Source organism: Danio rerio, chromosome 19 (genome assembly GCF_052040795.2).
Source record: "Danio rerio strain M-AB ecotype USA chromosome 19, GRCz13ab, whole genome shotgun sequence".
Lineage (NCBI taxonomy): Eukaryota > Metazoa > Chordata > Actinopteri > Cypriniformes > Danionidae > Danio > Danio rerio.
Window position 1 is genome coordinate 24,280,590 of NC_141039.2, and position 15,102 is coordinate 24,295,691.

At 41.7% G+C, this 15,102-nt stretch overlaps 1 protein-coding gene across 1 annotated transcript; it reads left to right on the forward strand.

Annotated features, from left to right (window-relative positions):
• Nucleotides 1–2,163: 2,163 nt before the first annotated feature.
• LOC141379075 (uncharacterized) lies at nt 2,164–11,416 on the forward strand. Its single transcript, XM_087295673.1, has 2 exons — nt 2,164–2,405; nt 6,979–11,416. Exon 2 carries the CDS (start codon nt 7,333–7,335, stop codon nt 10,528–10,530), a length of 3,198 nt encoding a protein of 1,065 aa, XP_087151799.1. The 5' UTR covers nt 2,164–2,405; nt 6,979–7,332; the 3' UTR covers nt 10,531–11,416.
• Nucleotides 11,417–15,102: the final 3,686 nt, after the last annotated feature.

Here is a 15,102-nt window from a genome sequence, read left to right on the forward strand (position 1 = left end):
TCTATATGACATGTTTTGTCAAAATTGAGTTATTGATATATTTTTATTAAATAACAACTTATTTACATTATGGGATTTTTTTATAAGTTGTTTACATTTTAAGACTTTAAATTTAAAAAAAAAAAATGTTACACACATACTGTTTGCTATATGGAATGCAAAAACTTTGAAGCTCAATATCTCAAAATTATTCAGAACGCAGACAGAACCTTATATTTCCAAGCTGACGATTTGAGCTAATTAAATTGTTTCTCAATCCGCACTTTTATTTAATTTATTTAATAATATTGCTTGTAATTGCCTCAATATTATTGAGTGGATATCACTGAAAAAATGATTCAAAGATGATTCCTTGGAATTACAATTTTTTTTTAAAGTGGTTGTAAACAATTCATTTGTGTTGAATTTAAATAAATTAAGTCGTACATTACTAAATTTAATTTGTTTGTTTAAATTCATCAAATTGTTTGCATCAATTTTGCAGATATAATTTTAAATTTTAAAACATTAAGTAGTTTTCATTAACATTGTCTTGTTGTTTTTTTTTTCTGTCCAATTAACCCAATGTTTTAGTTTTAAATTTGCTTATTCTTTTAATACTTAAAAAATTGCAGTTGTGCATTTTGAATAACTAATTTTAAGTAAGCTAATCTGTACTTGTTGAATTCAATTAATAATCTTGCTTGTAATCTGTTACCTCAATTTTATTGAGCAGATACAAGTTTTTTTATTTTATTTTTTAAATTTTTTTTTACAGTGATAGTGTGGTTTTAAACATTTGTGAGTTTCTTTCTTCTGTTGAATGTAAAAGAAGATATTTTTAGGAATTCTGGTTGCTGGCATCCATTGACTTTTATTGTAAAAAATAAATAAATATTATTTGAAGTCAATGGGTGCCAGCTATCAGCATTCTTCAAAATGTCTTATTTTACGTTCAACAGAAAAAAAAGAAAAAAAAAAAACTTAAATAGTTTTTGAGCAAGTAAAGGGTGAGTAAATAATTTATTTTAGGTGGACTAAACATATAATTCTTATTGTAGAGTGTGTTTATAATCCTTGTTTTGACTATTTTACAACCTTAAATCAGAAAAAGTTGTAACAGTATGTTCCACATGATTTCTATTTTATTTTTTTCTAAATAAACGCATATTTAAATTTTGGTTTTTGCTACACATTTAAAAAATAAGTTGGGACAGTAGCAGTTTAGGTCTAGTAATCAGGTAAATTGGATAAATAATGATGTGATTTGAAACAGGTGACATCAACAAAAGCAACATCCAAGAAAGGTCTAGTTCTTTAGGAGCAAAGATGGGGCGAAGATCACCAGTTTTTCAACAAATACGTGAGAAAATAATTTAAATGTTTAAAAACAAGACAGAAAGGCATGTGAATATTTCACCTTCAATAGTGCATAACACAATAAAGAGTTTCAAGGAAACTGGAGGAATTTCAGTGTGTAAAGGACAAGGGCAGGCACATGTCTTACTTGAGCAACCATGATCTCTGATCCCTGAGAATGCTCATTCATCTATCAGTGATATCACCATATGGGCTCAGGACTACTTTGGCATACTGCTGTCAAGTACCAGAGTACGAAGTTACATCCACAAATACAAGTGAAAACTACTGTGTTGACAAGAAGCCCAATGTTAACAGTATCCAGAAGCGCTGTCGACTTCTTTGGGCTCAGAGGCACCTAGGATGGACAATCACACAGAGGAAACATGTACTGTGCTTAGATGAATCAGTATTTCAGTTTTTTTTTTTTTTTAGGAGAAATGGACGCCATGTGCTCCAGACCAAAGAAGAAAAGGATCATCAAGACTGTTGTATGCAACAAGTCCAAAAGCCACTACTGTCATGGTATGGGGTTGTGTCAGTGCCCTTGGCAAAAGTAACTTGCTCTACTGTGATGACAGTATTAATGCTGAAAAGTACATATTTTGCAGCATAATATGCTGCCTTCTTTTCCAGGGAAGCCTATGCATATTTCAACAAGAAAAAAATCACATTCTGCACAAATTACAATGTGCTGGATGCGGAGGAAGAGGGTAAAGGTATTTGACTGGACTGTCTGCTGTCCCGACTTGTCTCTAACAGAAAATGTGTGTGTAATGTTCTCACAAGAATGAGAAGGATAGTTACCTTTCAAAAGTTTTATTTGAAAACAATGCAGTAGATTCAAAGAGATGAAGCAGGAGAGTGGTGTTGTAGAGAATGAGCAATCTCAATAACAGTTCACAATGTAAATATGAGAGATTTCAGATTAACACTAGATAAGCTTCAGTTACTTCCCTTATTCAGTGGCATTGACATCCATGGGGGAAGAGAGGCCTCAGTGGGAAGAAAGAGACTTCCGTGGGAGAAGACAGACATCCGTGAGACAAGTTGAAGAGGGAGACAAGGTGAGGTGAACCATGCAACTTTGATTCCGACCGAAAAATGAGAGCAGGAGGTGAGTATTTAAGGTTTACGGTGATTCCGGGTCCAGGTGACAGGGAATTAGTACTCTGGGACCTCAAAAAAAATTCCCTGCTGACCAAGTGCGAGAATGGGCATCATTGTATCTATGCTCTTGGTCAGTTTGTGGGTTGTTGAGGGGGTTAACAGCCACGTCTTTAATGGATAACCGCGGTCCCCTGATATGCAGTAAAATAATTATGCTCAATAAAATAAAAAATAAAAACTTAGCTGGAATCAACAACAACATTTATTTATAAAGCACATATAAAAACAACCAAGGTTGAGCAAAGTGCTGTAGGAGTTCTAAAGAAAGAGAAGCAGAACATAAAAGAAACATTTAACAAATAAAAGCAATAAAACAATTATCAATGAATATTAAAAGTGAGAGAAAATAGTTGGGTCTTTAAAACAGACTTAAACACAGAAAGGAAGAGGGAAAGTCTAATAATGTCTTTAAATACATCACTCACCAGAGGCCTCATGTATCAACGCTGTGTACGCACAAAAACTTTGCGTTCGCCAGATTTCACACTCACATTTGGATTTACTAACAATGAAATGAACGTGAGAATAAGCCGTGCAGTGGCAGCTGTATGAGATGGGATCATCTGCATGTCTAGCAGGTTTATAAGGTTTCCATACCATGCATTTGACCAGCTAAACATGAAAGCGCAATTTGCAGCGATCGCCGGTTTTCTCAATGTAATCGGAACGATCGACTGCACGCACATTGCTATGAAGGCGCCATCTGAAGACAAACTTGCATTGAATAAATGTGCAAATAATATGTGATGCTCAAATGTGCTTAACATAATACACACACTTATTAATAATTCCTACTTGTCTTCCTCGAGATGAAGAGTTAGCAAAATCTGATATGTAATGGGAAAAAAGAAAAATAGGTTTATAAGACGCTGGATTCGAACCGAGTTCATGCTCGAACGTGTCAAAACATGTTTTCATGCATTTTACTAGCTTTGCCACTCACGCTGCTATAGACACTACAAAATTTTAAACCTTTACATCGGACCATTTCTTTTTTAATTCACTCACAGTGTGATGTTCAGACCCCACTGCGTTAACTGCGTCAGCTAAACTCTCTATTTTTTTCTTTTGTTATTAATTCCGGAAGACAAACTTGCAAATAACACTATTTTTCTCTAGTCTACCTAAGAAAGAAACACCTCTAATTCACATTCTGTTCAAAGTTTCTCTTTTTGCTTGCTTTTGCCTTTGCTTTTTTGTTTGGTTTTGCCAAAGTAGAGTCATTAGCATATTCATATGGGGGAGGAGGCAGGGAGGGGTTTTGTGCTGGTGCTTGTGAGCTCAGTTTCACGTTAATTTGGATGGAAAAAGATAGTATGTGTGGGATTCGGCATACGCAGTTTCATCTGGATTTTTTACTGTGTCAGCACATTTACAGCTTTTACAGCTGTTTTAGTATGATTTCAACGCAAGACTTCGTACATGAGGCTCCAGGAAGCCAGCCATCGCGCACTCTGCCACCTTGGAGCCTCGAATGTCCTCTAATAAGGCCATCACGGCCATTGGCAAAGACTAAGGGTTGTACACATTTGCAAATGCTTTTATATGTTCTAAATGACATAATTGGTAAAACATAAATAAATATTTTCATCCATTACACATTAATAGCAATATTTTTCACACGTGTTGGTGCCATAATTTGTAGTGTGCAATTTAACACAATTGCCTCTAGGATGCACCAATGGAAATAAAACAAACACACACAAGAAATACACGTACGCCCTACATGAAGCACAATTTTACATTAATTTTATCGGAAGTAAATCCAAACATGAGCGTATAATCTGGAGTACGCAAAGTTTTAGGCAGCCTTGATACATGAGGCCCCTAGTGATTGGGCACGGATGTGGTGAGAGGTGGCTGATGAGGGATAACGATGATTGGGAGAGCAGGAACGAGCCGAGGGTGTGACAGTGTGGTGCATTTTTAAGTTTAAAATGTGACAATAAAGACCCCGTACTGTTGTCCACCTTAAGACTTGTTTGAAGAATGGGACAAAATTACACATAAAATGCTTCATCACTGGGTTTCTTTAGTCCCTTTACATCTTTTAAGTGTTGTGAAATGGCATGGCAACATTACAAAGTGGTAAAGGCTTTTCTGTTCCAGCGTTTTTTGAAATGTGTCGCAAGAACCAAAATTGGAATACCTGTTCATTTTAAAAAAATAACTAAATAAAAATCATAAGGAACACATTAAATCATGTTTGTTGTTTTGTCTGCAATGAAAAGCAAGTCAAAGGAAATTGATAAATTACTATCTTTTTATTAGTGTTTTCCATGCTGTCCCAACCTTTTCTGATGTTTTGTTTATTTTTATATTATCATTTTTAAAATGTCTAAAATAGAAACTAGTTGACTGGTTTGGAGATAGTACTGAGATTATCAGTCTTGAAACAGACAGACATTGTATTATCAAGTCCTCCACCCCAACTCACCCACACTTGCTCTGCAGGCAGGAAACGCGTGGTTTACAGTGACCCTTGCGCTACATGTGATGGTCCACTAACAGGCCAGGAAGCTTTTTTCTTTCATCTTATCTCTCTTTCTCTCTTCATCCCTTCCCTTTGTCTCTATATCTCCATTTATACCTGTCCTCACTTGTTCATTAAAACTCCATTTTTTATTTTTTTTTGCTTTGCTAGCCTTTGGTTTAAATGAGGCAGATCCGCTGCACGTGCCTGTATGTCTCCACCCTTTGATGTGTTTGTGCACTGGTCATTTCCGCAGAGGTTGTGGGGCAGTGCTGTTGTTTTATCAGCCACATGTGGGGCACAACACGCGTCACACTGTTGTGCTACTGTCTCAAGTGTATCTGTTTTTCCAAAGCATTGTGTTTCCTGTAGGTGGACACAGATTCGGGATACGCCTTTGGATGGATTTGTTGGCAGTTATTTCTGCACTGAAAATATTTCTCTGCCTAACTCTCTGTCTGTCATTTTTTTCTAACTGTATTGTACTGTCAATACAGTACAATGTAGGTAACAATTTATGATAATTACATCATTGATTAAGCATTAGGAATTAGTTCATTCATCATTTGATAGACATTACCTTATATTATTATAAGACGTTAGTAAGCAGTTTATAAATACAGCTACAAGTGCTGCATTCTTGACTTGAATGTGCTTAATGATTGTACTTTCACACCGATTTATTTTTTTCATTTCTAAACCAAGTATTCCAGTATTTACAAACCATTTCATTTAAGAGTAGATGGTGGTTTTTAAGATGATTCAGAATGACTAAGTAAATGATTTATAAACTATTGAAATCAACATTTATATATCTATTATTCAGGTGTATAGTAATGGTTACTCTGTATGTGAATGTTAATCTAAAGTAACAACTATATATGCTTTATAAATCCCTTATATATTATAATAAATTTTTAATCCTAAATGACTATTTAATAATGCTTAATAAATGATTTATAGTGTGGAGTTATTATAAAATGTTACCAATTAATTATTACCAATTTCATTGAGCCTCAAGAAACTAGGGTTGTCTGTTTCTGCCTCTTTAAATCTATCTATCTATCTATCTATCTATCTATCTATCTATCTGTCTGTCTGTCTGTCTGTCTGTCTGTCTGTCTGTCTGTCTGTCTGTCTGTCTGTCTGTCTGTCTGTCTGTCTGTCTGTCTGTCTGTCTGTCTGTCTGTCATTAAAATATAATAATTATTAGCAAAGTTTATTGAGGCTCAAGAAACTTGGGTTGTATGTCTGTCTGTCTGTTTACATTTACATTTACATTTAGTTATTCAGCAGACACTTTTATCCAAATCGACTTACAAATGAGGACAAGGAAGCAATTTACACAACTATAAGAGCAACAATGAATAAGTGCTGTAGGCAAGTTTCAGGTCTGTAAAGACAGTGTAAGAAGCAAATCATTAGTACAATTTTTTTTTTTTTTTTAATAATTGCATATTAGTAAGAAAAGTGGAAACTAAATAGTTAGGCTTCTGTCTATTTTTTTATCAGTCTGTATTAATCTATAATGAGTATAAGTCTATCTGTATATTAATCTTTATATGTGTATGTTTGTCTATTAATCTTTCTAAACATATGTTTGTATGTCTATTTGTCTGTCCATCTACATACAGTATTTGTCTGTGTCTGCTTATGTATCTGTCTGTCTAGCTTACTGTCTGTCTGTTTGTTTGTCTATCTATCAATCTTTCTAATCTGCCTGTCTGTCTGTCATTAAAATATAGTATTTTTTTGCCTGTATGTGTGTTTGTCTTCTGTTTGTCTGTCTATATGTCTACCTAATGTAACGAGCAATTATATGCCACGTCGCCCTGGTCGCAAATTGCACCCAGCTGGACCTTCATCAAGCCAGGATCGTACACAGCTGGAGCACATCAAGCGGAGAGACATATAAGCCCAACCTACGCCAGGAGAAGATGAGCTTCAATCCTTCTATGACTCCCTGTGCTAATGCTTGTCTCTCTGTCTCTCCTTAGCGGACTCCAGCTCGTGACGATCCTGCACCTGACTACTCACCGTCCTTCACCTACTTCCCGGAGCACCAGAGCACCTCACCCTAAAGAAGAGCACCTTTTACAGCACATTCACTTTGTAAATAAAGCACCCTCCGGGGACTTGTCTGTAAACTCATCCTGTTGTGCCGCTGTTTTCCCTCTGCCTCGCTACAACTGGTGGAGAATGCGCGCTTTTTCAGAGGGAAAAAAATTCAGCACTTACCAGTAAGAAGAAGTAACCACTGAATTTTCTCTGTTTTTCTTCTGTTTACAGACAGGCATCCGCTCTCTCTCTCACTCACGCTCTCTTACTCGGCTGTCATCCCCTCCTGAGTCATGTCGATCGAAGAGGTAGTACGCCATCTAGCGGAAATCTCAAGAAGACAACAAGTGATAACTGAACAACTCACCGCCAGACAAGACCGTATGGAACAACAGCTCCGCCAAGCGGCCGGTTCCAGCCAGTTCTCTGAGGTGAGCGCCCATAGATTTATCACAAAACTCAGCGACCTGGATGATATTGATGCTTACCTGCACACCTTTGAGGTAATTGCGGAAAGAGAGAGATGGCCGAAGGAAAGTTGGGCAAGGATGCTAGCGCCATTCCTGACTGGAGAAGCTCAAAGAGCTTATTTCGCATTAGAGACACCGAAAAATGACGACTATAAAGCATTAAAAAAGGAGATACTCGCCAGACCCAGACGGCTCCGCACACTTACCAGCATGAGGAACCCCGACTCGCTGGCCGCTTTGGTGGAGGCGGTGGAGCTGGCGGAAGCTCATGTGGCCCGGGAGACTGGGGAGAGAGCGGCTCTGCCACCCCGGAGGGTAAATGCGCCATGGCGACCGGTGGAGGGCACAACAAGACCAGGCAGCAGACCGGCGGTCCCCAGCCCAGTCGACGAGCCGATGCCCACAGAGCCAACATCTCACTCGACCCCGGCCTGGATGGCAGGGTGCGTGGTACATCGCAACGTCCCTCCCGAAGCTCCCACCCGTAAAGTATGCATAGACGGGAAAACACAGACGGCCACATTGGATACAGGAAGTGCAATAACCCTGGTTCATCCAAAAACATTAAAATATCATCAGGAAGGAAAAAGCCGAATCCCGATTACATGCGTACACGGGGATACCCGCCACGTACCATCCCAAAAAGTCACCATAGCGACGAAGTCGGGAAGCTGGCGCATCGAAGTAGGAGTGGTTCCAGATCTTCCAGTACCCCTTCTTCTGGGTAGAGACTGGCCGGGGTTCGATGATCTCCTCACCCACCATCAGGCTCGATCGGCTCGGGCAAAGAAGAACAGCAAGGGACGGGCTCAACGGGACCGCCAAACAGCGCTGATGGCCACCGAGAGCGACAGAGGGGGTGAGTCATCATCGGCTAACCTGTACTATGATCTTTTTCAACAGATTACCGCAGGTGGCGATTTCGGGAGAGCACAACGTGAAGACGAAACGTTGAAGCACTGCTGGCCACAAGTCCGGATCATAGACGGTAACGAACGGTTTCCCAGCCCTCACCCCCTCCCACATTTTATTGTTCAAAATGGTCTGCTGTACTGTGTCGCAGAGAGGCGGGGGGAAACAAAGACGCTATTGGTCGTCCCAAGGACCAAAAGGGAGACTGTTCTGGAACTGGCACATACTCACCCGATGGCAGGACATCTAGGAGCAGCCAACACGATCAAGAGGATCAGAGATCGTTTCCATTGGCCCGGGTTGGATGGAGAAGTTAAGAGGTATTGTCAGGCATGCGACATCTGCCAAAGAACGTCTCCCCAACGACCACCCCCCAGCCCTCTGATACCATTACCCATCATTGAGGTGCCCTTCAACCGCATTGGCATGGACTTGATAGGGCCTTTGCCGAAGTCGGCCCGGGGACATGAACACATCCTTGTCATCCTCGACTACGCCACCAGATATCCAGAAGCGATACCTCTGAGAAAAGCCACGTCATCGGCAATCGCTAAAGAGCTGTTTTTATTGTGCAGCCGAGTAGGAATACCAGCAGAGATACTGACCGACCAGGGCACCCCATTCATGTCCCGGTTGATGGCAGACCTCTGCCGCCTCCTAAAGGTAAAGCAAATAAAAACCTCTGTTTATCATCCGCAGACTGATGGCTTGGTGGAGCGCTTTAACAAGACGCTGAAGCAGATGCTCCGCAGGGTGGTGGCAGAGGATGGGCGCGACTGGGACCTCATGATCCCGTACGTGCTTTTCGGGATCAGAGAAGTTCCCCAAGGATCTACAGGTTTTACACCTTTTGAATTGCTGTTCGGCCGTCAACCACGAGGGCTATTGGACGTGGCTCGTCAAGCTTGGGAGCAAGAGCCAGCCCCACAACGGTCAGTGATTGAGCACGTACGGGACATGAGAGGACGTATAGAGAAAGTCATGCCCATTGTCAAGCAACATCTGACCGAAGCCCAGCGCGCCCAACAGCGATTATATAACCGGCCCGCCCAACCCAGAGAGTTCCAACCAGGGGACAAAGTAATGATCCTGATACCTACCACCACTTCGAAGTTCTTGGCCTCTTGGAAGGGGCCATATACAGTGGTAGAAAGGGTAGGGCCGGTAAACTATCGAGTCCGTCAGCCGGGACGAAGAAGAGAAGAACAACTTTACCACATCAATTTGATGAAGAAATGGGTTGCAGCTCCAGGTCATCTAGTTGCCTTCTCAGAAGAAACTTCTCCCGTTGTCCATATAGGTGAGCAACTCTCGCCGAATCAGAAGGCGGAGCTGCAAGCCTTGGTCGGTCAGTTCAGGGATGTGTTCTCAGAGAAACCGGGCCGAACCACCATCATCCAGCACGACATCATCACCCCACCTGGCACCATCGTCCGGCAGAGGCCTTATCGAGTACCAGAAGCTCGCCGGCTGGCTATCAACGATGAGATCCAAAAGATGAGGAAATTGGGAATCATCGAACCATCTCGTAGCCCGTGGTCCAGCCCCATAGTGATGGTCCCCAAACCCGACGGCACCCTCCGCTTCTGCAATGACTTCAGGAAGCTGAACGAAATTTCCAAATTCGACGGGTACCCCATGCCTCGGGTGGACGAGCTGCTGGATCGGCTGGGTGGAGCCCGATTCATATCCACGATCGACCTCACCAAAGGCTACTGGCAACTACCACTAAGTGAAAGCGCCAAGGAGAAAACCGCCTTCTCCACTCCCGGTGGGCACTGGCAATACCGGGTTCTTCCCTTCGGGCTCCACGGGGCTCCAGCAACATTCCAGCGTATGATGGACATCCTGCTGAGACCCCACCAGCCGTATGCAGCAGCATACCTCGACGACCTAATCGTCCACTCCGAGTCATGGGAAGAACATCTATCCCGGTTGCGGACCCAGGTACGTGCATTTCTGGGGTTAGCGGGCTACTATAGATGTTTCATTCCCAATTTCTCATCCATAGCCAGCCCGTTGACAGACCTGACCAGAAAGGGGCAGCCAGAGAAGATACAATGGAACAGGGAAGCAGATGGCGCGTTCCATAAAACGCGCCATCTGTAAATTAAAGTTCCAAGCCCTGAAGACGGCACTAACATCTTCTCCGGTACTGCACGCACCTGACTTCGGCTGCCCCTTCATCCTACAAACAGACGCTTCCGACTCGGGCCTGGGCGCGGTCCTCTCCCAGGTCCACGGCGATGAAGAACACCCCATCATGTACGTGAGTCGGAAGCTTACCCCTGCAGAGACCCGGTACGCCACGGTGGAGAAAGAGGCCCTGGCGATCAAGTGGGCAATCCTGGAGCTCAGATATTATCTCCTTGGAAGAAGATTCACCCTGGTGACCGACCACGCTCCACTTCAATGGATGTCAACAGCGAAAAATAACAACGCTCGAGTCACCAGATGGTTCCTGTCGCTCCAGGATTATAACTTCACGGTACAACATCGAGCCGGGGCCTCCCACGGAAACGCCGACGGGCTCTCAAGGCTATGGTCAGGATGGGCAGGTCTGTCAAACCATTCTACCCCCCCTCACAATACTCTACCTTTTCTCCGCAGGACACCCAGGACCAGGACGACGCTAAGGGGGGGGGAATGTAACGAGCAATTATATGCCACGTCGCCCTGGTCGCAAATTGCACCCAGCTGGACCTTCATCAAGCCAGGATCGTACACAGCTGGAGCACATCAAGCGGAGAGACATATAAGCCCAACCTACGCCAGGAGAAGATGAGCTTCATTCCTTCTATGACTCCCTGTGCTAATGCTTGTCTCTCTGTCTCTCCTTAGCGGACTCCAGCTCGTGACGATCCTGCACCCGACTACTCACCGTCCTTCACCTACTTCCCGGAGCACCAGAGCACCTCACCCTAAAGAAGAGCACCTTTTACAGCACATTCACTTTGTAAATAAAGCACCCTCCGGGGACTTGTCTGTAAACTCATCCTGTTGTGCCGCTGTTTTCCCTCTGCCTCGCTACACTAACTATATGTTTGTATCTGTCTGTCTGTCTGTCTGTCTGTCTGTCTGTTTAACTTACTGTCTGTCTGTCTGTCCTATGTCTATCTTTCTAATTATATGTATGTCTGTCTGCCATTAAAATACAATCATTATTACCTAATTTAATTGGGTCTCAAGACACTTGGATTGTATGGCTGCCTCTCTAAATCTATCTGTTTGTTTGTTTATTTATCTTTCTGTCTGTTATACTAACTATCTCTTTGTATTAATCTGTATCAGTATTAGTCTGTCTGTCTTTTTCTATCTGTCTGTCTATTTATCTTTCTTATCATCTGTCTGTTTGTTTGTCTGTCTAACTATATGATCTCAAGAAACCTGGGTTTTCGTCTGTCTGCTTCTAACTCTGTCTATTTATTTGTCTCTCCATGTGTATTTCTAACTATATGTATATATACTGTAGTCAGAATCTATCTATCTATCTATCTATCTATCTATCTATCTATCTATCTATCTATCTATCTATCTATCTATCTATCTATCTATCTATCTATCTATCTATCTATCTATCTATCTATCTATCTATCTATCTGTTTGCCTCTGTCTGTTTCGATTAATTTGTCAGTCTCTCTGTCTATGTCTATTTATCTGTCCGTATCTGTATGTCTGACTATCTAATTTTAACGGTCTGTCTGTCTTTTTGACTATATGTCTGTCTGTCTTTGTATTTCTTACTATATGTTTGTGTCTGTCTATTCTTCTATCAGTCTGTTTGTATAACTTTGTCTGTCTTTCTTTTTAACTGTCTGTTTCTGTCTGTCTGTCTGTCTGTTTATTTGTTTAACTGTCTCTCCATCTATCTCTCATTACAGTATAATAATTTTTTTGTCTCATGGAACTCTTTCTACCTATCTGTCTATCTGTTTATTTATCTGTCAGTCTGTCTGTCTATGAATGTCAGTCTATGAAACTTGGCCAATCTTTTCTGAAGGCCAGAATTTGCTCAATACCCTTCTCTTTTTAGAGAATGACTAAAATGGCTCTGCTGCTGTCGGTTGCTCAAATGTCTGTGTGTTGAGTGTGTGTTAGTCACTGTTGTGTCTGGGCCCCACAGTAGAGCTCTGGGCAGCGGGTCTGTGTTTGCTCACTCAGCCTGTGGGAGCCCATCAAATCCCTCCCCTCTGGAACACAGCCACAGTTGCCCGGCAACAGCCTTACACAACAGGAAACAGACTTGGGGATTCCGTCACTGTGCCGAGTCAAAGAGAGCATTCAGTGGAGACAGGAAGCCCCAAGGTACAGCAGGGGGCAGGCCTATAACCAAGGCCATGTCATGTAAATACCACCTCAAACTGCTGTTGCTGTTACTACTTTAAGCTCTTTATATGTTCGTCAGCTTACTTTTTAAATGTGGTCTGGCTTTTATGACATGGGCACATAAGGCACATTGTAAAAAGACTAAAATAACACATTTGATTACAATCCCACTGTGACAAAGATCAAAAATACATAAACAACATGCTTTTCTAGTTCTATTTACTAGCTATTTTAACCTGCCAGGTCTGATTTAACACACATTTTCTGTTGTTCATGTAGCTCTGGTCATCTGACATTCAGCTTCTGCTTCCAAACTTGGTTTGATCTGTTTTATCTATTAAGGATGAAGGAGAAAAAAATTAAATCTGGAACCTTGAGGTCTTTTCCATAAGACCACCATCAAATCATCGTCATTCCCTGTATACTCACCCACAAATATGACCATGAGGCCTGCCAGCCAGCCAGACAGAACAGTGACTTGTAAGAAGAGGTGAGTAGACCTATGACATCAATGACTCCCCTTTACTGAACCAATCACAGTGCAGACAGAGGAACTGTTGGGCACACATGTGGGGTTGAATGTGGTTTTGGTTTATTTTAACAATTTTTAAACGCTGACACACCATTAGTGATGTGCATGCATATTATGAATCATACCAAAGTTATGAGTGTGCAGACTTTTTTTAAACATCTTCAACATCTGTGGATTTACTTATCGACTTCGGTCACTCACCGGCCACTTTATTAGGTACACCTTACTAGCACTGGGTTAGACCCCATTTTGCTTTCAGAATTTGTGGTATAGATCCAACAAGATACTGGCATTATTTATTAGAGATTTTGATCCATATTGACATGATAGCATCACACAGTTGCTGCAGATTTGTCGGCTGCACATCCATGATGTAAATCTCCCATTTCAACTCATCCCAAAGGTGCTCTATTGGATTGAGTACGGGTGACTGTGGGGGCCATTTGAGTAAAATGAACTCATTGTCATGCTCAAGAAACCAATCGGAGACATGGCGAGATATCCTGCTGGAAGTAGCCATGCATCAGAAGATGCGTACGTTGTGGTCATAAAGCGGTCATAAAGCGATAGACATGGTCAGCAACAATACTCAGTTAGGCTGTGGTGTTGACAAAGTGCTTAATTGGTAGTAATGGGCCCAAAGTTAGCCAAGAAAATATCCCCACACCATTACACCACCACCTCTAGCCTGAACCATTGATACAAGGCAGGATGGATCCATGCTTTCAAGTTCTTCTGACATTAGCATCCGAATTTTCGCTTTTTCGCATCGTTCTCTGTAAACCCTACAGATGGTTGAGCATGAAAATCCCAGTAGATCAGCAGTTTCTGAAATACTCAGACCAGCCCGTCTGGCACCAACAATCACGCCACATTCAAAACCACCTTTCTTCCCCACTCTGATGCTCGGTTTGAACTGAAGCAGATCGTCTTGACCATATCTACATGCCTAAATGTATTCAATTGCTGCCATGCGATTGGCTGATTAGAAATACAAATTAACGCACAGGTGTACCTAATAAAGTGGCCGGTGAGTGTGTATTGCACATGTCCCAAATGTCTGGGTCGTGTGTTGCCATGCATATATTACATTATACCACATTGCCGCCCATGTATCCTGTTTGGAAACATAATTTGTCATTTGTGTATTCTTGAAAACCTTATAGAGTAAACACGGCAGTGCATCATGCTGACACACAGGCATGGTAACTGCATTATCACTCATTGTATTATCATTATCATTAGTGCTAGTAGTCGTAAAGCCACTGCCAATCCTGTTCGTAGCAATTAATAAGGTGTCTTTGGAATATAAATGAGAGAATTGTGATGAAGTTTCATGTCTCAATGTGGTATTGTGGATAAACTGGCTGACCTGGCTTTTGGGGGGAGGTTGGGTCAAATGATTAATTCGTCTGCACTCTGGGGTACTACTTTCTGATTGGTCATGCCTTCCACCGGTCTGAGATTCATAGTTGCCATGGGATCTGGGTTACTGAAACCAGTGCTACATTCAGATTGATTTTTCCAAAATCAGAAGTGCAAACCACATCCCTTCCCTAACCCTAGTTTTGTGTAGCCATACCTTCAGACTACTCTCACAGCGGAAAGTCTGGACTCTATTTTACTTATTTATGTATTTATTTTTAAAGTAATTGACTGACTAAGAGGCCACTTGACTGACACATAAAGCAACCAGTCACATGATGTTTTAACTGTTACATTTATGGGGCATGAAAAGTGTCCCTAAAACAACGCTAACACTTTACAATGAGGTTGTATTAGTTAATGTTAGCAACGCAGTGGCACAGTAGGTAGTGCTGTCG

Coding starts and splice junctions, on each gene's coding strand:
- LOC141379075 (XM_087295673.1), top strand. CDS start 7,333: ATGTCGATCGAAGAGGTAGTACGCCATCTAGCGGAAATCTCAAGAAGA.